Source organism: Antrostomus carolinensis, unplaced genomic scaffold, assembly GCF_000700745.2.
Source record: "Antrostomus carolinensis isolate BGI_N321 unplaced genomic scaffold, ASM70074v2 scaffold17747, whole genome shotgun sequence".
Taxonomy (NCBI): Eukaryota; Metazoa; Chordata; class Aves; order Caprimulgiformes; family Caprimulgidae; genus Antrostomus; species Antrostomus carolinensis.
In genome coordinates, this window is record NW_010329666.1 from 16,455 (window position 1) to 41,271 (window position 24,817).

General features: G+C 37.6%; 1 protein-coding gene across 1 annotated transcript in view; it reads left to right on the top strand.

Moving 5' to 3' along the window:
* Positions 1-23,803, top strand: part of LOC104528611 (histone deacetylase 2) — a 32,714-nt gene extending 8,911 nt beyond the window's left edge. Inside the window, exons 8-14 of the mRNA XM_010172662.1 lie at positions 1,242-1,382; positions 3,280-3,388; positions 5,627-5,757; positions 6,647-6,802; positions 7,540-7,597; positions 7,814-8,196; positions 23,786-23,803. Of these exons, the coding sequence (XP_010170964.1) occupies positions 1,242-1,382; positions 3,280-3,388; positions 5,627-5,757; positions 6,647-6,802; positions 7,540-7,597; positions 7,814-7,844 (626 nt within the window). The 3' untranslated portion in view covers positions 7,845-8,196; positions 23,786-23,803. The remainder of the gene's footprint in view (positions 1-1,241; positions 1,383-3,279; positions 3,389-5,626; positions 5,758-6,646; positions 6,803-7,539; positions 7,598-7,813; positions 8,197-23,785) is intronic.
* Positions 23,804-24,817: the final 1,014 nt, after the last annotated feature.

Sequence of the window (24,817 nt, forward strand, 5' to 3'; positions counted from 1 at the left end):
GTCCATCTGAAAAAGTTAAGAAGCTTCGTTTTCCATGTTCTTCCTAGCTACTCAAGTGATTCCCTTTCTTCTATGCACAGGCTTTCTGTAGCTTTAAAGCAATGTTCTGGAATGACAGTATGACAATAGTTGTCCTGCTGCAACATTTATTATGATAAGCAAATAAAAAAAACTAGTGGTTCATTTAGTAGGACTGCAGACACTAAATGTCAAATGCTTTGGGAGTAAAATAGGAATTACTGAAATCAGAATGCTCACTGCTTTGTTAAATGTATAGTTGTGTTTGTTACAGTGAGCCTTTTGTAAACATTTATTTTTATTAACTTTTATAGAATTAATTTATTTTCATATTACTTTCCTACCTAAAAGCTTGATTTTCAAAATTGGGTTGAGTTATTAATTTAACAAACTATTACTATTATTATTGCAATTTTATTTATTTTTTTTTTTATTTGATAAAATGTTAAAAGTATGTTGAACTTTTGCTTACCCTTGAATCCAGCATGTTTAAATCATTCATTTTCTGGATTTTATTGATTTTGTGTTTTCTAAATGAGGCAATTAGAGTTTGGTAGGCAAAATTATGCAGTATAGTATCTGTCGGGTCTGCAGTGTTTCAGGGTTCTTTTCTTGATTTGCACCAGGTGGCAAAGCTACTTCAGTTGCCCATACAGCTCAGATTTTTTTCCATCTTACATATCTTGGAAACCAAGAGAGCTGCTACCTCCTACAGATGCCTTTCAGTATGCTGTATCTCCCTGGAGTGTGTACTGTCTTGGCACCAGTTCACTCTGTAAGCAAGACTTAGCAACCTCTAATACAGGTTCAAATTTAGAAGTAGAAAGGACCGAATACTGATTTTCTGTTTTCTCTCCTTCCTCCCTTGCATTTGACTGAGAAATTGTCACTAGATGTCTCACTGTGTATTGACATCACTTATGAAAAGACAAAACGCTAAACACTTCAAGTGCACTTCAGAACAGCAACAATAGACATCATGCAAAATTTCTGAAGACCGGGGTGGATAATGTTTGATGTGTTTTGTACATTTCTTATCTATAGATCTTGACTTCTTGTGAGGTTGTGCTTAGCTCTAGAGGGAGAGAGTTCTGTTTTACTTAAATTTATTCAGTTCTTACTTCATAAGTGTGACTGCATATATCTGATTAAATAGTTCATTATATATTTTCCTGTTCAATAGATATTTTGAGTATATTGTCAGCTCTTTTTGTGTTTGACAGGTCATGCTAAATGTGTGGAAGTTGTAAAGACTTTTAACTTGCCATTGCTGATGTTAGGAGGAGGAGGATATACTATTCGTAATGTTGCTCGATGCTGGACGTATGAAACTGCTGTTGCCTTAGATTGTGAAATTCCTAATGGTAAATATTAATACTCAAATTAATATTTTATTAAGAAAACATTATGGGAGGATTTAAGTGAACAGATAACAAATATTTCTATAGCTAACTGTAATGCATCAGTCCAGAATAAACTATGTAGAAAGCTGTTCTTAGGCTTTGGCCAATGAATTTTCAGTATCTTGGGCACTAAATAAACTTAAGCATTGGGGGCTTTTTTTATGCCTTGGTAAAAGCTTTAAATGGATCATTTTTGGAAAATTAAAAACATATAAAACTTACAGAACCTTACTTGTAGCTATTTTTAATATGAATGTGGTCAGTATGATAGGATATATACTGTGTTTTGACTGTAACTGCACAGACGTGTGTATGTTGGGCACCACAGAAATGGTATTCACGAGAAAATGGGTATGCGAGTGTCCATCTTACATAATTAAATGTAACCATTTCTTCATTGTATCTATGACTTAAAGTAACTATGAAAGTATATTGATTTCCACTCTTCCATTTGACTCAATTTTGACTGTACAAGCTATCTTTAAAAAAGTTTAAATCAAAAAAAGCAATAGTGGACTTCTTTTGAATAGTTGAATAGTGAAGTAATTTCTCTGAGGAAGATCCCCAAAGATCCTGCACTCCCTTTACTTCTGGACAAATATACTTCTGGACATATTTTTGGAATGCCTTTTTATAAAATTAATATTTGGACTGGTTTGTTGCACATCAGTCATGGTAGTTTTCATGTTGGTTTTCAACTTTTGCTGATAACCTTTTGCTATTCATGTGTCTCTTACTGGATTCATAGTGTTCTGACTTCAGTGGAATGCTGCTGTCAGTGAGAAAAGAATATTTGGACAGTACCTTTCAAGATATATATTTTCCATTTTGCACATCAATATGTATTCTTTGCCAGCCAAAGCTTTTGAAGATACAGTAGTATTTCCTTATCTTGGGACTGTTTTTCCATTAGCATGTCCCATTCAATGGATAGATACGAAGTTTTTTGGATTTTTTTTTTTTAACATTCCTCTCAACTTCGTGGTTCCCTGTCATCTTTAATCTGTTCTGAGAAAGAACAGTGCATTTTGAAATGTTGTAATAGCAACTTAATCTTCCTGTCTCCTTTCCATCCACCTAACAAGATCACTTATCTTGTAATAATCCTAAATGAAGAAACAAGACAAAGGGTTCAATTAGAAGTGAATTTCTGTGTCTTATTTCTTAAGGAGTCTAGTCTCTTTTTTAGATTTCTGTTATTTTATCTGGGAAGATACAGTCGTATTCAATATAAAATACTACCGTTTTCCTGGGTATGGAGTTTTCATCAACTTCATTTTGGGGATTAGATGTTCCAGTCAGGCCATCATTATCTGTGAAAATACAAAAAGGAGGTGGGGGGGAAGGGAGGGAGGTAGCAGACAGACACTGACAGGAGTCACTGAACCACTGTACAGCACTTAGCATGCATACTGAAATAGCTGTGACCTTCAGGCTAGTGATATTATATATTTTCCTGAAGGAATATTTTGAATGGCTCACTTAAACCTTTCAAACTGGACTAACTTTGAAAACAGCTATAAAAAATCATCAGTTGATTTTATCTTTTTTGTGGAAGTAGCATTTTCAATTATTTTACCAAATTTTTTAGTTATGTTGTTCTAGTGTATGTTTTAACATGATTACAACAGAACTTTCTCTCGCTCTTTGTATTTTGCCAACAAATTTAAGTTCATCTATTGAATAATTCAGAGGAAAAATGCTGAACAGTTCAGGCAGTACTCAAGTATTATTGCTTACCTGAATGCTTCAGGTTTGATAGTTTGCTAACTAAAATCCTATCAAAAATACTATTGTATTTAAAATGTTTAAAATCTTTTTTAGGTCACAAAGTTGTCTTTTGTGTTTTGGTTTGTAGAGTTACCATACAATGACTACTTTGAGTATTTCGGACCAGACTTCAAGCTTCATATTAGTCCTTCAAATATGACTAATCAGAACACACCAGAATATATGGAGAAGATCAAGTGAGTACTGATTACCTTATCTATCAAGTAGGTCATGTGGATCACATTTCTCCAGAGGTTTAATTGTTAGGCAGTTCTGAAAACTGTATGCCTTTCTCTATAACACGCTAGAAATGAGTACTTGAATAGATTTGACATGTTTTTCATTTCTGTCAGTACCTCAGAAGAGGTACTTTTTGAAAGTTTGTTCCTGCAACAGTATGTAGTCCTGTGGCTATAAATAAGAAAATTTAAGACCTAGCTTGGAGTTTTACTTTTTCCAGCAACTATAGAGATGACTGTTTTACTTGGCTTCCCACTCTAACTTTGTAGAAAGTTTATCCCATCAGGAAAGAAGCTGGTATGCTGTGATGATTAGGATTTGTAATTCTCAGCTCCATGTCTAAACATGAACAGAGATTGTCGTTTTTTTGGCTGTCAGCTGTGAAAATAAAAAGTCATATGTGAGCTCAGACATCCAAAACTGTGGAAAGATAGTGATACGTGTGCAGGCAATTGAGTGTGGTTTGACAAATCCGCAAGGTTTGAGAAGCGCTCGTTGCCAAGACACGTACGTGGTTTTAGCCTGTGCTGCTTCTGATACTTAGTTTATTCCTCCTCAAATCCTGAAGGTTTGGTTGTAAACAAATATTTTGCTTCAGGGATGGAGTAATGCATACATACAATAAATTCCGTACTGAACTGATAAGAGATAATTTGTTAGCTTGAAGTACTCTTCTTACTGATGCTTGTCCCTGTTTTGGTTTAAAAGAATAAACCCCCACCCCTACCCATGTTTAATAGGCTGTTAACAGTGCAAAGGAATTATTTTGGTTATTAAAAATAGCTGAATAAAGATGTGAAACTAGCTATATAAGTTTTCCAGTACTACTATAACTTGTAAAACTTTCAAATTGCAAAATTCACCAAAGCAGTTAAAATACTAAATTTTGAAATGGCTGATGTATAGACTGTGATTTGTATTTAGAGCAGAAATATATAAATCACAGTCAAATGAAAGGGTTTTGGTTTATAACAGTGTGCAAGGGGGAGAAAACCCACCTATTTTTCATTGATGTAATTCTTCAAAATTTCTCTGTAGTACTAGTGCTCCAGCTAGTGATCTGCCAGGCTGCTTGCTGTATATCGTATATTTTTGAGCTTTTGTGGTACAAGTAGGCTGCAAAACTTGATTGTTCTTTAAAAACAGATCCCTGGGCACGATTGTGTGTGTTCTATTGACAGAGATACAATCTTACATTCTGTGCTAGCACCCACAAGAAGAACAATGACCCATCATTTCAGAGAATCCTTCTTCAGTTAGTTGTATGCTTTCACAGCACCTAAATTTAGGGGATTCCCTGCATTGGCAAAACTGTTTTGCCAGGTCCTGTGACTGGAACAGAGGCAAAGACCATAAGGATTGAAAAAAAGCACTGGTAACTCTTCAAATTGGACAGAATGATACTGAGATAGTTGTTACAAATGGTAATATTTGATGCTTGCCACACCTTTTTCTCTCGTTGGGCTTCTTTGGAATGGTAGTTTTAATTCCCAAGAGAATCACAGAATCATGTTGAACCTTTAAAGGTTATCTAGTCCAAACCCTTTGCAGTGAACAGGGGCATCTTCAACTAGATCAGGTTGCTCAGAGCCCCATCCAACCTGACTGTGAATGTTTCCAGGGATGGAGCCCAGTGTCCTTCCAGTTGCTGTACGTGGTGCTTTGGAATACAGGGTCCATCGCATCAGGTTGCTTAGACAGGAGACAACTTCTCTCTGTTCTCAATAAGGAATCGTATCCAGATGGATCGCTTTTGACCCTGAAGTCATTGACACACACAGTGTGTTAATCTTCATGCTTTAATTGTCTGTCTTTCTTTCTAAGAAACTAGACTGTAGTTTATTATCCTATTTGATACTCCAGCTTATTAAGACAGAGCAATACTGTCACTTGGTTCAGCCCAAGTGGGCAGTACTTGTGCTGACTCTGTAAAGAATTGAAGATTAAAGTTGATTAAAATAAGTGTATGAAAGTTCAAAGAAACTTATGTTAATGTGTACTGTGGATACTCATAATCTGTTAGGGATGGAAAACTTCCAGAATTTGGCTCTTTTTTTTTTTTTTTAATTAAATGAAGCAATTGCTCTAAGACAAAGTGGGTTAACTTTGAATGCAGAGTTTTCAGAAGTAAAAAAAATATCGAAGGAAATGCTACTTCTGTGCAGTAATAACTTTCCTTGTCTGTTACTTGGCAGGCAACGCTTATTTGAAAACTTGCGCATGTTACCTCATGCCCCTGGTGTACAGATGCAGGCCATTCCTGAAGATGCTGTTCATGAAGACAGTGGAGATGAGGATGGAGAAGATCCAGACAAACGCATTTCTAGTAACAAATATCTTTTCATGATAGAGCGTGTCCAAGTAGAGTCTCTTTAGGTTTAATTGTTTAGAACCGTAGTCCTAGTAGTGCAGTACTGGAAGATTGGGAGTTTTGCTTCCCGTGTAAAAACTTTTGCCACTGGCCTGCCAGTTTTGCTGTTCTTAAGGTGGATGCCATCTGTGCACAAATCTGTACCTGTTAAAGGGGTCTAAAGAACTGCTGAAAAAATGCAGGTTTTTTGCATCTTACAAAACGTTCTGGCTCTTTCAAATCTAAAATAGGTTCTCCAGAAGTTTCAGATGGATTGTAGCTAAGCATATTCAGGACTTAGTTTCTGCCTTTTGCTATTTACAAAAAAGTAATGTTAAAGTAATGTAAAGTGAGACACTTTTCAAAAAAAAACAAACTAACTTGATTTGCTGTTTTTGTTGCAAGAGAGAGCTTTTCCATACTTGCAACGCTACCCTTCACTTTATAACTGTCAGCTTTTATATGGACAATGAGTTGTTCTTCAGCTACAACTAAGAGTTTCTTGCTACATTTAACCTTTTTTGATGGTGAATGAAGTAATTGTATAACCTCTTATTGATGCACTGATCATTTTCTGAACTTTTGAAACCATGTTTTCTCCTGTGATTTAGATTTCAGGATTTTGAAATTCATCTGATACATGTTAAAATACTCCCACCTTCCTTCTGTGTCTCTGTAAACCTATTTTCAGAAGTTATTGTGAGAGTCCCAAAGTATCTTGAAAGACAGTATTTTTATCCATAATTTAGTTCATCAGCATTAAATGATTATAGTTATTATTCATTCTTAATTTGGTAGCTCTTTCTTATTAGGCCTATTGTAGTTGAACTCTATGCTCAATTAATTTCATAACTCTGAATCCTAGTTCGAGCATCTGATAAGCGCATAGCCTGTGATGAAGAATTTTCAGATTCTGAAGATGAAGGGGAAGGTGGACGACGAAATGTTGCAGATCATAAGAAAGGAGCAAAGAAAGCCAGGATAGAGGAAGACAAAAAAGAGACAGAGGACAAAAAACCAGGTAAGACTCTGGTGTGATTTCATCCTATATTTTAGAACTGCAAATGTCAGTTCTGCCAAGAGAAAGATACATTTCTGTTAACAGTTAATTAGCTGTTGAGATTACGATTTATTTTTTCCATCATATTTCAGTTTCAAGATACAGCTATTCACACTAGAATAGTTATTTTCAGCCAAGGGTTATTGTTGCTTCCCCAGAAGCTTGAAATCTTAAACTAGGGATTTGTTTAGTTTAATGAAAGCAGGGATAAAAAGGGTTCGTTCTTTAAATACGTTAGACAGAGAGTTTGTTTCTATGGGGTCAGCCAGCTGGTTTTCTCTGAAACAGAAGCTGGGTAGGTTTCTGGTATAGTGTAATTCCAAGGACTTCCAGCTTTCCCAAGAACAAGCTACATCTTAGGGCTACAGGACTACCACCTGGAGCTCAGGGGAAATCCAGGTCTCATTACTGCATAGGATCGATCATTATGGCCAGTGAAGAGATACTTGCCCTGAGGTATTTTGAATCACTTGATATTGTGTCCAGATCACTCCTTTGGATGGATGCATTTAACACTGTGTGTTACTATATAACCAGTGCCTTCTTTTAAAAGCTAGTTCTCCCTGGCTGGGAGCATTTTTTTTTTTTATTTTATTTTATTTTTTTTAAGGTAACTTTTTTTCCTTTGCTTTTTTTCCTCTGAAGTCTTAAGGTTTTCTTGCATCTTTTGGTATACTTAAAATCTTGTTATTTTTCAGATGTTAAGGAGGAGGATAAATCAAAGGACAACAGTGGTGAAAAGACAGATGCCAAAGGGTAAATCCTAATTAATTAATAATGAATGTCACCTTTTTGAAGAGTGTTTATTAACGTAAAATATTATATAGTATTGATTTCTGTAGAGATCACTTTCGGTTCCTCATAATAGTGAATATTTTAGACTCATGACAGTAGTAATTCAAAATTGCATTTTGAAAACAGTTAATTGAAAAAAATGAAACAACTTAATGGTTTATTTTTGCCTTTGTACAGAGCAAAATCAGAACAGCTCAGCAATCCTTGAACAAAAGATAGCCTCTCATCACTTGCAGAACAATACTAGAATTGGAGAGTACCTAAAAGAAGAAAAGTTTTCGTATTGAGAGAGACTGCTGATTTCATTTTGTACTATTTGGCATGGACCGTATTTATTTTCAAAAAGGCTTTGTTCTGTTTTTTGGCAAGTTGTATTGTGAATTTTCTAATTATGAGGCATAAATTCCTTTCTTCACCATGCTTTATGTAATAGTATTTAAAAATGGATGTGAGTTATTATGTTAAATGTCTAAACTGATCTATTAAAGTAATTTGCCTTTCCTGAGCTGATTTTACCTTTTTTGTAATTTTATCTTTATTAAAAAAAAAAAAAAAAAATTGTACTTGGTTGTCTTTTGTCCATCATTGAACTACAGAGAGGAAAAACTCCATATAAATTAGGCAGACTTACACTTCTTTGAGTAGCTAATGGATTTAAATGGACAGTGGGTGAACACACAAGTTGAACTGTGTTGCTTTCATCAACTTCACACACTTCAGTGGCTTCTGCATGGGACGCAAACAAATGCACTGAAATATGAGTACAGAGGACTTGAAAAGGCTGAGTAAATGGGTGAAGAGTTGTTGGAATAAGGTGGTTCATGACTTGTACTGTCCCAAGAACCTTTCCCACCATCAGAACCTACCCAAAAGACTGATTCATTTGCTGTTGACGAAATTTATATATGGTCATCTTTCAAAGCTTGCAAGATAGGAGGTGAAAGTTTGGATTTAATTTATAACCCATTCTGATTTTTTTACAACTATGAGCAATACAAAACTTTATCCCCCTTAAAAATAAAGATTTTTATTGCCTGCTTTCTTCTTTGATTCATTAGTTAGTTCTGGTGCCTCAATTGGAAGAGAGAACTGAGTGTACACATTCCTTTTCCTTTTTTTTTTTTTTTTTTTTTCTTTCTCAATCTACAACAGTTGTCTTACAGCTTTACATTTAAGGACTTGCACAAGCTTTGGTCCCAAGATTTCAGAGCAGTGAGCACCGAAGTTTGAAGAGATGCATTGCTACCCAATTTTATGTTTTTTAATAAGAATCTTACTACTTTTTTTTTTTTCTTTTTAGCCTATTCTCTTTCCATAAAATTCTGGGATTGTGATCCTTAGCCTAATTCATTACTTTATGTTAAAATTGCAATGGACTACTTTCAATTATTTGTGCATTTTTTTTCCTGTCCAAATGGAAGGAAATATAAATATTCACTGGAGGTCCTTCTGCAGGCATGTCATGTGTTGACTAATTTGACTTTTTTATTCCAATGAGAATAACTTTCATTAAAACTAGGACTTCTTGAATATGTAGGAGGGGAAAAGTTTTGTTTTCTTAATGTCTTTTTAGTATGTGTTTGGGGTTGTTTTTTTTTTTTTTTTTTTAGTGAGAAATTTAATTAGAATGAATTAAAAGGTATAGTTTATAGTTTAATTTCACGTGATGAAAAAAGGATTAACTCCCACCTCCTCCTCCCCAAACCCCAATTTTTTCAAAAAGTTAAAATCTTATTTTAATCTTCCTGAACATTTCATCTTGGAGTCTCTTCCATTTGGACTCTTGGGTAAATTGATAAAGGTTACATCCTTAAACATGCAGGGAGAGATATAGTGGAATTTTTCAACACCTGTGTTTTAGTGCTTTCTTCTTCCTGTCAGTAAAGTACCTGTAAGATTCCCATTAGGGTTTGTATGATGTATTGAAAAATCATATTTAATTTTTTTGCTGCAGTTCAGTCAAGCCGACCAGTGCTTCCCTATCTCACATTTGCATAATAATCCATTTTAATAGTAAATTTGCCCAATGATTTAAATACTGTGCTAACTTGTTCCTATATATGGCTACAGAAAAGCCTTACAATTTTGTTTCAGTAGTATGAACTCTTAAGTGCCTGGTTCAAGTCTTTGATTGTTACCTTTTTGACTGAATTTTAGCAAGAAGATGGTAATACTCTGTAGCTTAAGATGCTGTTAATTTTAAATAGTTTGTGGGTTAATGCCTGGTTCTGTTGGGAATGAAGAATAAGTATGTGAATAGAATTAATTAATGGACTGAAATACAGTATTTAAGAGGACAAAATAGGTTTGGGTTTGGGGTTTTTTTTTTTTCCTTTTTTATATGACTGTTAGTGTCAGTAGACTTTTTGACATGTCAGAGTTTTTGCTGGACTGAGAAACTCTTCACTCCCGTATTGCCTGTATGGTAAAGCATTGCTTCTTTTTTTTGTTTGTTTTGTTTTGAGTGGGGATAGTTAAGGGACAAATTCTGTAGAACCATGCTCTCATACTCTGGCCAAATGGTGTGTTTGTCTAGTCTGTTAACTCTGTCAGAATTGGACCAGCTCACCTTCTTTTTTTAAGAAAAAAGAAGAAAAAACCTGTCAATAATCCTTACAGCAACAGCCTACCCCTTCTGCATGGGGGTAGGGAGTTTGCTGTGAAAACTAGTTTATTTGAGCTTTCAGTAGACCATAGTGCTCTCTGGACACCTCTTGGAACATCCAGAACTTCAGAGATGCTTTTTGTAACCTGAAGAGGTTTGGGGAGGACTTTTTCAGTTCTTGATTGAGCTCTGGATTTGGAGGCAACATCTGGGAGCAAATGTGTAGTTTCCCATGTGAATCTAATACCTGCTAGCTCTCTAGAGCAAAGAGGATAAAAGTTGGATTTAGGAAACTGGTAAAGGACTGTAGGATTGTACCAAGAGGGTGGGAAGAGATCAGTGTCTCAGTAAGTGTCCACTGAGACTTGTAAGGAGTTTGATACTCAAATTTTGTTACAGAAGTTTTGACTATAGAACTGAAGGTAATATAATGTCTGTATTTGCAGCGTATGTACATCTTAGTATTAATTTCTAAGTTGTTATATACCTTGTTCATGTCTATTACAGGGTTCTTTTTCAAGTAACCTGTAATCTCTGCCACCTTTACAAGTAGATCAAGAACTATTCTTCATTAGCTGGATTTCCCAGATACAGGCATTGGAAAGATCCAAGCTTCTGACTGGCTCACTTCATCATGAAGCAGCAAAATGTGGAGACCTGAATGTAGGGATGAAATCCAGGAATATGTGTGATACTAACCCGCAACTCACTCAAGATAAGTGGATAAATGATAATGAAGATAAACCATCCTCATTTATTGAAAATTAAAATGCTACTCATACCCTGCTGAGCATTGATGAGTATCTCTTCTATTATTAAAGGGAGGTATAATATTAAAATGTGTAATTTTATGTTTGTATGTAGACTCACTACTAGGGCAGCTTTCCTTGAATTAACTATGCAAGTTCTCTGGACACAAGCTTTTGATTTCCTCACCACCACCCCTGCCCTTAGGAAAAGCTGTTGCTCACAGATTTTACTATTTCCAGTGCTTTGTGTAAAGTTACTTTTATACTTTGATTTTATGCCTGGAGGAGAGAAGTTTCTTTCCCTTGTTCTTAAAGAACTGATCAGTATTTCATGCAAAATTTAGCTTTACCTATCCAATAAAAGATTTTTTACTTATTCCAAACACTGACAGTCACCATCCAATTTAAAAAAACCTGAAAGCTAAGAATAACAATAGAATTTTTATTTTTTTAATGTTCATGTTGGCTATATAATGCTGAAGGGCTTTTTATTGTTTTTTTTCTTGTATTTCATTTATTACTACTGTCTCCATTCTTTTATGAAAGATCTTGTAGAACGTTTTAAATTGTTGTCACTTCATAAGGAGTTTGTGAATCATTTGTCATAGAAAGAGCTTGGGATACTCAAGAGTATTTCCAAAATGCAGTATTCAAATATTTTACAGGCTGGTCTTTGGTGTAAACAACTACTTTCTCCTCAGGCAGAAATATGAGATGTGCCTATTTCATGAGCTGCAGTACCTGTATTAAAACATTCTTTGAAACACTTGCTGTAGGTCTCTGTCCAGACAGAAACAGATTTTTGCATTGTTAACTTCTCATTGTTCAACAGGATTATAAAGATGAATTAATGTCAACAGCTATTTCTTGGGGAGGGGTGGCAGAAGGGTCAGGATTTTTTTCTTTTGATTTGGATTCCTTCTTCGGTTCTGTTCCCCAAGTGACTATGCAATGTTTGGCTGGTCTTTCAGGGAGGGCAGAAGTAACTGGAGAGGAGTAGCCCTTTCCTTTTAGCAGAAGACCTACTGCAGAATTGACTTGAAATTGTGGCCAGAAACTTGAATTTATAACATGGTTTGCATTTATTATGTATTTGCAAGCCCCGCTGAAAATACATTTCATATACTCACAGCTTCCTCTTCTTTCAGTAAATGGCATTTTGGGAACATGATTTTGTGTGTGGGAAGAATAAAAAAAAAATCTGAAAGGGAAGTCAGAGTCCCAGATTTCTTTTGCCCAGAGCCTAGAATTGCCTGCTCCTTTTCACATCTGTGCTAGTGGTTTAAGATAGATAAAGTGGCTCTAAATAGACAAAATTTCAGTGGGATTTAGAAATCTATAAACTGAACTATATTAGAAAGGATTAATATATATATGTTTAATAGATGCTACAAACATATAGTCTGTAAGGTAGTTTTCAGAGCATAGCAGCAGAAGTAGTACCTATTATCAATAGAGTTACTGACTGGGGTGGTTTTATTAAAAAAAAAAAAAAAGTAGTAACTTGTAATAATTACCTATTTATGAAGTGAAGATGTCAAAAATGGAGACTGATGTTTGACCGTATTTGGTCATGTTATAATTCACTAGAAATTATTGAAAGCTGACTTAAACAAAATTGTAAATGCAAATGTAGGCATCTGTTCTTGGATATGGCTGAAGCACTGGCAAGAACGGTGTATTTGCAGAAGGGAGGGGATCAGGTGAGCTACAGCCATTGCCCTTGTTCCCTTTGCTGCTGTTTCCTCTGCACCACCATGTTCCCCATCCCTGGAAAGAGAGTAGCTACAATCTCTTCCCCTTTATGGCTGTCACTGAGATAGTTTTACACCTGAAAATGGTTCTTTAACTCACTAAAACTATGAATGGATGCAGCCATTTTCTCCTAAGTGACAGTTTTGCTACTTTTTTTCTGTTAAAAGAATCCTTCAAATTTTTTTTTACTTTTTTTCTGGCTCACTTTTGTCATTCTGTTTGGTCATATCACCTCTATAAGAGCACATGCAAATGGAACAGGGAATCATGTGAGCTTATTTAAAAAGAGCTTATATACCACAGTCAGTAGTAAATTTAGTTGAAGTGTTTAATGCTTTTCAACTTACCTTAGAGAATACCATACCTTTTTGAAATGGCATTTGTTGTAAACAGATGACCTGGTACAACTAGCTATTGAAGCTCGATAGCAACAGGCAGAAATAAAGGATAACTTCCTAGATTAGAAACTTGTATTAATAATAGTCTAGGCCTAATGTTTTCCATGATCATGCTGCCAGAAGAATGAGGAGAGAGAGAGGGGGAAAAAAGAAAGAAAAAAAAAAAGCTGTGGGCAAGCTTTAAGTAATTCCATGTTGCAGTTGCCAAACCAGATCCACATGGATAATGCATATGCTGAATTGCTCTTTGTTTTTTAAATCTATTTTAAAAACTTTCTTTATGTGATGCTGCTTTTTTAACAATATTTGATTCCATAAAATGCCCCAGAGACTTAGTTGGTGGAGGAAAAAATTCTATATCATTGCAGATTGTATCATGCTGCTGTATAAAGCCTAAAACAAAATTGACTCAATATTTTAAAAGCAGTTCCTCTTTGTTTTCTTTTCTTTTTCAGGCCAACAAGCAATTGAAGACAGACAAATCAGTATTCAGGCTTGAAGTGAAGGGAAGATCAGAGTGAGCGAGAAGGGTTATGAGTCAGAAAACCACGCTGTTGTGTGGCTTACTGAGAACCCATTCGGTCAGGAAGGTTTTTAAACACAATAGCAACATTCTTTTAAAGTTTCTACTTAGTACCTTTCTGTGGAGACCAAAATTATGAGGGAGATTTCTGACAGCTCAGATGGGAAGAAAAAGACTTGAACACTACAGATTATTAAATGGAATCCTTTTCTGTGCTAACAGTCTTCATGTTAACCTTTTCATTATGTGAATGAATGGGGCATGCTTCTCTACTTGCATCACTGTGCAGGGTTTTCTGGTTGTTTCCTTTCTCTTCCTTTTTTTTTTTTTTTTTTTCTATTTTTTGGCACTGTCTTTTCATTCCATGGTCAGTGAGTGGTAACACACTGAAAAGAATCCATGAATAGATAGTGTTACTGTAACTGCAGATACATATGTTAGCAGTCTAAGAAATTGCATTATGCACCTATACATCAAAAACCTGCACACTCTCCTTTTTTTTAAAAGAAAAAAAAAACCTGGATATTGCTAGAATTACCCTGCAGAATCTTACATGCTTCTTCCACCTAAAGGGAAACATTACAACCAGTAAAGGTGGCACATTCTCATCAGACCACGGGTTGGTCTAAACCATTGGCAGCACAGGAATGGAAGGTAAATACCTGTTCTCTCTACCCACAACCAGCACGAGCTCGTGACTCCGTGTGTGCACAGAGCATGAGAAAAACAGTGCCTTGGTCACTGGTGCTGAGGTCGCAGCTTTGTGTTTTGCAGAAGTAGGGATTTATGCTGTATGTGTTGGACATATGGGATGAGGAAGAAGCACCACTAAAAGGCTGTGCTGCTCTGCAAACCTTGGGGAAGGTCTCTTGTATGTGGTACCTTTAACGGAGCTTGCTTGGCTTTCAGCAGCAGTCTAAGGGGGACAATACGGGTCTCTGTTTAACCTAATTTGAACTTTCTCTTGTTTACCTCTTGCAGGCTGGTGTTTCTTAGCCTGGACTGCATGCAGGGGACAGCTCTAAGACTCTCATAATATTGTAAAACCAATTTTGTTTTGAAACCCACTTAATTCTTCATGTCTATACCTAAGGTTATGTTTGTTGTGTCAGAGGGAAGCAGGTTTGGAGGAATTTAAAAACCCAACACCTGGTATCTGTGGAAGCCTTTTCTGGTCTTTTTACCTTACTAGATGTTCCCCATTCCCATATGAATGGTGCCTTAAGTCTTAAAATGATGGATTAAATTTAAGATATGAGCTATTTTGGGTCCCTAATCTGAAAAAGCCTTTTGGGATTTGATGTTGAGAGGCAGATAAACAGCAGTTCTGCAAATCAGCACCTCCAAATGAAAGTTGCTATGGAGAGCATGGATATCTTTTAGTTTCTAAATTGATGAACTGAAATTTTGGAACATGAGTTAAGCCTTTGTGTGACAGCAACAATGATTAGTTACCACATACGTGCCTCTTCTGGTTTCTCTGTGCTGTGTGAAGGCATGAAAAGCTTCTTTACAAATTTATATTTTTAAGATTAGAAGTATTTCCAGTACTTTTACAAGTCCACTTCAGTATGGGCGTATTTTTTGTTTTCTCAGGTTGCTAAGTTGTCCTCTGAAAGCGGGCTAGCAGAATTGTAACACAGGTCTTGGCATGTCCCTATCGCGTTCATTGTTCGTGTGTGGTAAGCATGTCTAGGCAAGCTACCGTGCATGATACCATGACTGGTTTGGCTCTTTGAGGCCCAGAGTGATACAAATCTTGTCAAATGGTTGGGGTAGCTCCTGTAGGGACAAGTGCTGAGATAGACCACAACAAAAGGTGTGTCGCTTGTAACACGCTGGCTTGAAATGACCTTGCTCAGCTTTCAGTAGCAGTCTTGCCAGGACAGAGTTCAGTGCAGGCTGATTTAAAATTAGGTCTTTGGTAGACTGGGTAGCGTGTGTATAACTGAAACAATGCTTTTGAGGTGCTGGCTGAATGTATCCCAGCAGCAGGGAGTTAAACTCTAATGTAAAACTTGAAACTGACATATGCGATATAGAAAGGAAATAGATAGACGGGAAATTTGGTTGTTGTTGCTGGTCACATCAGAGGGTGCAACAATAGGACTCACTGTTAATTCTGGAGACCTTGCTTCACCAGAGCCTCCTTCTCCCCCATAGCAGTTTTATCTGTGCTTGTTTAAAAACAAGCAGGTCCCACCTGTGCAGTCCCAACCATGGCACTTCCTACTTGAGCTTTCCAATGAGAGGATATGGGAGTTACCAGGAGTACTGAACCCTGCGAGCAGAGCCTTTGGGTAAGATATTTATGGAGTTTCAGATGGTGCAAGGTTAGTTAGGCTGCACTCCTCTGTTCCCTTTCTTTTGGTGGATCACTTCTGTTTGTGGGGCAGCATGCAGCTTAGTTCTGCTCCATGTGCTGTATGGGCCGGTGGGCCTGACCAATTTCCTTTGCCCAACCAGAACCTGGAGTCATTTTGGGAAAGCACAAATCTGTGTCTCTGAGGGGGCAGGAGCCAGCAAAAGAGGAACTGGGGCCCTCCACCTCTTCCCTCCTCCCTGTGCAGGAAGTTATGTGGGAGTTTGTTGGGCTGTCACCCTAGAAGGGACACTGCCTCCAGGACAAACAGAGGTATGACCTCACCCAGCTCTGCTCCTTCGCAATGAAAATCCATAAACAAGGGCTCCCGTGCACGTGATAGTTCTCATTAATCTAAACACAGCTAATAAAAAAGATGTGCAAGGCCCTCGAGAAACCGTTCAGCAAAACATCAGAGCTGAAAGCTTCATTACCAAGCACTTAACTAACATGCTTCTGATTTATTTGAAAAGAAGCTCAGAAAATACCCAGTGAACTCCTACAGCCTTTTTCCTGAACTCCTCGGTGGTCATTAAAACCACTGTTGCCCTGTTTAAGGAATTTGAAGTGTGCTTCTTAAGGCTAAAGTGTGTTCAGAGTATCCCCATCTCACCCCAGTGGAATAAAACCAGTTCCAGACACTGAGAGCACTGGATGAGCTTTGCTCTTCATAGTGTCAGCTCAAGCATTGCTTTCTTTACTTCTCCTTTTTCTCTTGCTCTCATACCTCCTCAGCCTATGCCAGAAACCCAGTCAAAGGAGACATAACAGGCAGGGTTGGAAGATTGATCCCAGCAAAAAGGTTCTGTGCTCTCATTCTCTCATGGGCTGGCACCGCTGTGAGGCTCAGGCAGTGGTGACAGTAGGTGGGAAGAAGCAGAGGTTACTTAATGTGGTACCAGTACTGAATGAAAGGCTTATCAAACAGTTTTTCTTTGGTGTTATTTCTCCTTGTTACTTTACAGAGCTCATTTTTTCAGGATATAAATTACATCAATTTAATAGCAGTATTATTGAAGTACTACATACTGAAGATGCTCAGTCTCTTCAGTATTAATGCTCAGGTAGTTAGTAAATGAGACCTTGCCTAATAAGACTACTGGAAAATATAGTCTGATTTTTTAAAAGGTGAATAGTTCCCAATTTAAAGCAGCCTTGAGCATTTGATGCTTAACTCCTGTTGAGTCCTTAGGCTGCTGCTGTAGCAAGGCCATCTTGTTGAGTTGGTGATAAAAACTTGACTACTTTTTCAGGGTAAAACCATACCTGCTACAAAAAAAAAACAAAAACAAACAAACAAAAAAAACCAAACAACAACCCCCCCCCCAAAAAAAAGCATAAGCGAAATACTTTGTCTTGTTTGATCTTTTCACTATTTCAAGCTCTTTTTCTTTCTGTCCACATCCCCAGCCCCAGGTGGTAAGGCCACTGAGATGCTGGTGCACGTTACGTGAAACACTGATGAGCTGTTACAAACTACTGTTGTGGTTCTGCTACTATGCATCGTCCTATTTTTTGTTTCACTTCTGCCTGAAGTTTTGTTATGGATGGAGGGTTTGTTTGTAAATTCCTTTGGAGATTCTCAGCTTAGTGAGGTCTGTAGGGGGTGGGGATTCAATGTGTTCTTTCTCTGCCAAAATTACTTGGACATGACCTTCAAATGTTCTATTGTCTTAGGCTTCTTGCAGCTGCTTTATGATTTCTATTTATTTATTTATTTTACTATCCCTGCTTTCACTGCTGAGTGGTTTTTTTTCTAACTCATCATGAAATCCCAACTTAACAGTCATGGAGGCTGTGCAGAATTATTTACTTATCAATGTAAAGTTCCTTCTTAAATAAGTTGTTGCTTCATAAAAACTGATGGGATGACCTGGCACTTCGTGTATTTCTGAAAACCCTTATGAGTTAGGTGAGTTCTATTGCTTCCTTCTGTTGCTACGATCAAGGAGGCAACAATTGGCAAGTCCTAACTCAGTGCAAATTAAAGATGGGGTGTAGGGGGGTTATTTATTTTGTTTTTCCCCTCCCATCTCTTTAAGTTTTCATACTACCCCTGAGTCTCCTTTTTATGGTCTGAATAGACAATAGATAAAGATCCTAGTGAAAATAGCTGCAGACATGACAAATGTCAGATATTGAAAGAGCATGTGTAGCACAGGGTAAAATATTAGCAACTCATACATTCATGTTGACCTTTGTCCTTTAATGCCAGAATGCTTGTGCTACTTGAAAGCAGCATATTGAGAATTAACCCCACCCTTGCAAAACAAATAAGGCAGTTGTAGCTCACTGTCACTGTCCTGAAATGGAAGAAAAAGCCCTTGTTATACACATGGCTAGGAATGCATTTTGAAGACTTTAAAAGGCTTGGTTTAGGCAATCTGAAACCCTCTCCCTAAGCTCCTAAGATCACTACTCTTCTGGAAAAATCCTATTGAAATAGCAAATAACCTAAACTAGAATGGTGATCTATTTGTGTGTGGTTTGGATCCATCATTTGAAATGCTCTAGTGAAGACATAATTCCCTTAAAATCATGTGGATGCTATAAAAAAGCATTAGAAAGATGTTGCTCTTTTAACTATATAGACTGCTACCAGGTGAACGTTTCCTTTCTGCTCAGCAGCCAAAAAACTGTGCTCTGCATAGGGTAGCTGAGGGTTACATGGATAAATTGGAACTAAACATTGTGAATTTTAGCATCACTGTACCTAAATTTTGATTGCCTGGAAGAATACAGATTCTTTAGTATTGTTCCTAAATTTTCTATGTCATAAGTGAGGCAATTACACTGCAAGCCTACTGAACAGATAGCTTCTTAAAGTAGGCCTTAATAAAAGCTGATGTATATTTTTAAACTACTTCTCAAGTACCCCTTGGCAGACACACACAGAGAGGTGCTCCATTTCCCTCCAGTTTCCCTAGTCTGGACCTCCTGAAAGTAGGCACCTGAGTCTTGAATATTAAAATAGCAAAAAAATTGTTTTTCTTCCCTCTCTGCAAATCACAGTTGGTCAAAGACTGATGCTGCTTCTTGCAGAAGGAATTTTGACTTTGGAGCCGTGATTAAATCATGCTTTCTTTGGGGCTAGCACTTCTACAAGCCAGAAACTGTGTGGGGTTGAATTGTCACAGGAAGAAGATGAGCTAAAGTTTTTTGCATCTTGGGTGAGTTTCCTAACTGCTGATCCACAAAAGGAGAAAAACCCTGTAGGTATCCTCATGGGATGCAGAAGGCTCAAGACTCTTATGTAAGAGAAGCAGAGGAACACCAGGCAGGCTCCCAGGTGTTCACCTTCCCTGAATGTGCTCCACAGATCCAAATTCTGAAAGCCAGTGTTCTTCTGCACTGCAGTGATTTCAAGACTAGATAGTACATTAGCATTGACTTGGATGATAGTAGGATGCTTAAATTCCTACACTGATATGATTTTCATTCAGCAAGAGAGTATAGAGTGTATTCCATTTATTTATGTCTGTATTATTGTCTTTACCTTCCTCTCCAGCCCAACACATGCTATCTCATCACAGGTCTTCCTAGATGAAGCTCCTATGGTAGTGGTGTATTGGTAGTGCAGAGAATGGAGAGGTGCTCATGGTTTTCTCCAGCATCTTCAGGCATTGCATATAAAGCAAACACGTTGACTATGCTGCATTTCAGAAAATGAATCTGTCTAGAAATTGAGAAGGGACAGGACTGGAAACATGAAAATTCTTGAAGGGTGTCTAGTTCAAGAAGAAAGTTTAGGGTATGTCAGCATCTCATCCTGGAGTGAGGATGAGGACATTCCTGAGCTGTGTTTAGAACTAGATGCAGCATAATCACGTTGGATAGTGTTCCCCTGAACTAAGTTCTGCTGAATGACAGGACTTGTTTGGTGCAGAACCATATGGACATGGCTGATCTGTATTTAGCTGCAAACACACTGTCTCCATGCAGTGCTGTAGCCACGCATCTCTGCTGGCACTCCATTGCACAGCTGATATGATTTTGTTCATGTTTTAGACCAGAAATATGTCTTAACTGCTTAACATGCTTAAACAGACACTTTTAAAATCAGTTTCTGAAAATCATTGTAGTAGTTCTGTTGATAAAATCCACAATCTCTTTTTCTCATCCCAGGAATGGCCATGCTGAAGAAAACAGGGGTTTTTGTTTGGTTGGTTCATTGGTTTTTTTTAAGATCCTAAACCTCATGTAGGATCAGGACAGAGCAACTGGTTAGTTAAATTATCTGTGCCAATCTGACACTCAGGTTAAATCCATCTGAAGGGCACAGGTCTTATTTTAGCATACAGGATGTTCTGCATGAACTGATCACACTGTTTCTAGGTAACTATCTATAAAAAAGGGAGAAAACATTCAAAATTAAGTAGCTGGGTAATACAGAAACTACAGCAAAACATCTTTTAAAAGGTCAACCACAGACAATGAGGAAGTGCCTCATTCAGGAAGTGGTGGTAAAAGCACATTGAACAAAAGACATTGGGGAAAATTCTCAGCTGATATATATAAACCCAGCTGTACTCACATCAAGCCTGTTGAATCCTTGCTATTATTCAACAGCACTCATGTGGTGGTTTGACCCACAGTGGGACCATGTGGTCCTGTATTCCCCCCACACCCAGTGAGATGGGGTGGGAAACACAATAAAGGGGCACAGGATTAGGATGAAGGACAGGGATGACTCACTCACCAGTTATGGTCACAGGCAAAACAGACTCAACTTGGGGAAGAAAAATCAATTTAATTTGTTGCCATTTCATCTAAGTAATGCAAGGAGATGTAACAATCACCTTCCCTCCACCCCTCCCTTCTTCTCAGGCTCAAATCACTTTGCTCCCAATTTCTCTACCTGCCTCCTCAGTGGCACAGGGGACAGGGAATGGGGGTTCGGTCAGTTCACCTCTGCTGCTCTTCCTGGCATGAAAGTCCAGGAACAAAATGTTCAAAAGCAAGCTTCCCATGGAGTCATGGACCTCTTCGGGCTCAGCTCCTGGCTCCAGCATGGGGACATCCATGGGCTGCAGATTCACCCCCCACTCTATGGGTCCACCCCCGCTCTGGCAGTGAGCGACTCTCGGGGTCTCAATTCTCAAGACAAGGTTTCCTGCAACCCATGGAGATTCAACGGTGGAGCAGAAACCTATGTGTAGGCCATGGAGGACTCCACGCTTGAGCAGAGAAGTTGAGCCTGAGAGAACTTTTGTCTTCTACTCCTTTCAGCTGAACTGGGTGTGGGTCTCTGTCTTTTCCTCTGGCAACAAAACTCTCTCTCTGTCTGTCTGTCCTTTGTTTTGGCTGATGGTTGTCTTTTGTTCAGGTCAATGGCCTCTCCTCCAGGTTCTCTCCACCTTCTTCTTTTCAAGACAGTCCTTCCCCTCACAAATATGGATTCATTTGCAGAGGTGTTTCTCTGTGCCCATTGGCCCAGCCTGGGCTGGGGAATCTCCACCTTGGAGCCAGGGGAGCTTTTCGCTCTCAGATGGTGGCCCTTCCCCCACTACCAACCTGCCCCCCCCCCAAACCCAACACAGCTCACAAAACAAGAAAAGCTATTGACACATTTGCTTGCTAAATAGTTATTTACTGCCTTCAAACATACAGGCCTTTGTCACTTCAGTAGCAGAGTTTGGATGCATTGTTTTCCATAGAAGACAGCAAAGCTACATTGTTCACATTGTTCAAGATTGTCAATAGGCAGAGAATATTCTGCCATATATGTGTTTAAAAAATTGAATTCCACCCCCCCTCCGTCTGCCCCCCCACCCCTCCCCAATGCGTTATACATTAATTCTGCTCCATTAGTCAGCAGATGCATTTGATTCTAGGTATCAGTTCTGGTCTCCATGTATTAGCTCGGTATTATTTTATTAAGACTTTTTCTTCCATGTAAAAAATGAGTGGATGTCTGAGCTGGCTTGATCTTGAATTTAGTGTGAATGTTTGTCCCTCACTGTTTAATTTTCAGTTGCTGGAATAGCTTGTATGTACAGATAACATTTTTCCTATTGTACCAAAATAAGGCCATGAGGGTGCATACGTGTATGCTGGTCATGAAGAGTACTTCACAATTATCTTCCATCTACACACAAGCTTGAGCTAGGTAGGTCCTGAAGAAATATTAATCGGTCTACAGAATAAGCATACCCTCTGTTTTAAGGAAGAATGATCCATATATGGTTTTAGGCTAATGGTTAACATGGAAATCATCGTATCTGTGGACAGCATCATTCTTGCCATTACTGGTGCTCCTAGTGGGTTCTCTTCTCACTCTAGGGGTCCTTGCAAATAACTCAAGGCTTTGAAAATGCCAAAGTCCTACTTCTAGCCTCCCCCACCATTTACAAAATGCATTTCTCCCTCTTCAAAACTAATTTACGTTGCTAAACCTTAAGGTCCTGGTACAATGCTGAAAAACATTACTTTTCTGCTCTATTTTTTCCCTTTTTGGCTGGAGGTTGTAACTCTCTAAATCTTTTGCACTCAGTGCTTTGCCAACCTATCTGAGGCTCTCTCTTGTTCTCTGCCAAACAAAACACAATACCCTTCTTTATAGCCTGGTGACTTAGCACATGCTGTATATTACCTTTTGCAGCTTTGCATGGGAAATTAGGGTTTATATGTTTTATATATATATGTGTGTGTGTATATATCTATATATATAAAACTACATATATATGTATATATAGATATATATATCAGTCTTGATAAGCATGCTGTGGCATTACTGAAACAGCACATCCTCAAGCAAGTTTATTTGCTGATCTTGAAATTAAAGACTTTGTGGATAAGTTACACAATTCTCTATTAATTGTTCTATATTAGCAGGAGGAAGTTTGATTCTATGAAAATTTCAGGTCAGGGCCTTAAAATGATCGCTTTGCTTTTGGGGCCAATTGAACAACTTCATGACTTTGTTTCTTCCTATGTTATAGTGTTTGCTCTTGAAAGGAAATCCATTAGTGCTGTGAGACTCTTTGACATACTAAAACATGTGACCTGCGTGTGTTCTCTATGTGATGCTTTCTGCTTGACACTTGATTTGTTTGCAGAGCACATCACATGCTGCAATTGCAGCTTTTCAGTGTCCATGTTTATAATCTCCACTGAAGCATCAGAGCCCAGAATTCTGAGTTACAAAGTCTACTGTTCTCTTTAATTTTTCTTTATAAAATCAAAAATAATTTTTGCAGTCCCTTCCTGCTTTGAAGCAGACTCTTTTCAGTTTTTCCACAATGTCAGCAAGCCTTCTGCTTGGTATTTCAAGTGGACTGGTTAGACATACAAGAAGTTACAGATTTCAGACCTCTGCACACAGCAAAGTTGTTCCTTTTTTCTCATTGCGGATACCATGACCTGCTAGGCTTATCCAGTCTCCCAGTCTTCATTTAACCTCTTAGACTTGTCAACTATTTCCAGATTTATTTATTTATTTAAAAAATCTTGGTTCTAGCTGTAAAGTAGGTCATTCAGAGTTAGAATAAGATTAAGTTTTTCAGATCTTATTCCCAAAATATGTCACTTAGAATCAACTGAAACCATTTTGAGTGCTTCCAAAAGCTAAAACTATGCAGAACAGTCAAATATTTCATTTAAAGTTATTTTCTTTTATTATTTTAAATCTTTTTCCTAGCAAGTTAACTACCTTTAAGTAAATTTTCAATCTAGTAGTAAACCTGAATTAGTGGTGTGTATTACCTTTATACTTTCTTATTGTCAAGAAAAAACAATTTTCTTTGGATAGTCTTAAGGTTGGCAAAAAAAAAAAAAAAAGGCCCAAAAAATGAACCCCAAAGAATAACCCACTGCAGCAAATATTCACTTTGATTAGGGAATGAAAAAGCAAACCCAGCAATCTTCAGCACAGCTCTGCTGCCAGTTCTGGTGCTGGAGGTTGTAGACTTGTCTCCTATTTCTCTATAGCACTGTGATTGCCCCTGATTCTGTTCTCTTATTCAATATTTGCACACATTAGCCATATGGGCGTCTGTATAAAGGTAAATATAATGCAATTTTATATGCAAAATGTGACTATACATATAATAAGTATATGGGAATATTTGCACAGCTGCCCCTGGGTTCCAAGTTGCTGTCTTTGTGAACTGTGTACAAATATACTAACCCTCTAGATGTTGTTGAGCTGGCCTGCCTCTCATGTGGAAGGCAGAGACATGAATAACTATTACATTATTTCTATATACTATGTAATGACAGCTGAAAATCTGTGCCAATATCTGTAATAGGATCTTTCCTTGAAGAGGGGAAAGAATGTTTTCATGGATAGGTACATACTTTTACGATTACATCTGTAATTAGCAGCATTGAAGAAAAAGCTACCAGTCTCAGGGGAAGGGCAAAACTCATTTGAAATTCGTTCCATGGGAGAATCCTGAATAGTCTTCCGAGATCTGCTTAAAATATGTTCATTTATCCTAATGATAATTTATTGGATGGATTTAATATTTCTAAGTGTAAAGGGACTTTAGATTTTATAGTGCTGAAATAGATCATATTGCTTTTCTAGCAAAAGAAAGAGGAAGATGCTGGATGTAAATCTTGTCCTCCTTTTAAACATTAAAAAACATATCTGTAAAACAGTGAATATAGAACAAATATTTTGTTTATTACTATGCTTTTCAAAGGAGTGCAAAAGTAGAGTTGTACTTCTGAAAATTTGCTGACTTTTGGGGATGGGAGGATAAAGCATACCAAGAGTAAGGGATGCTTCAGAAATACAAGTATCCAAAATAGTATGGGCAGCAATCTGAATAACCATTCTTACT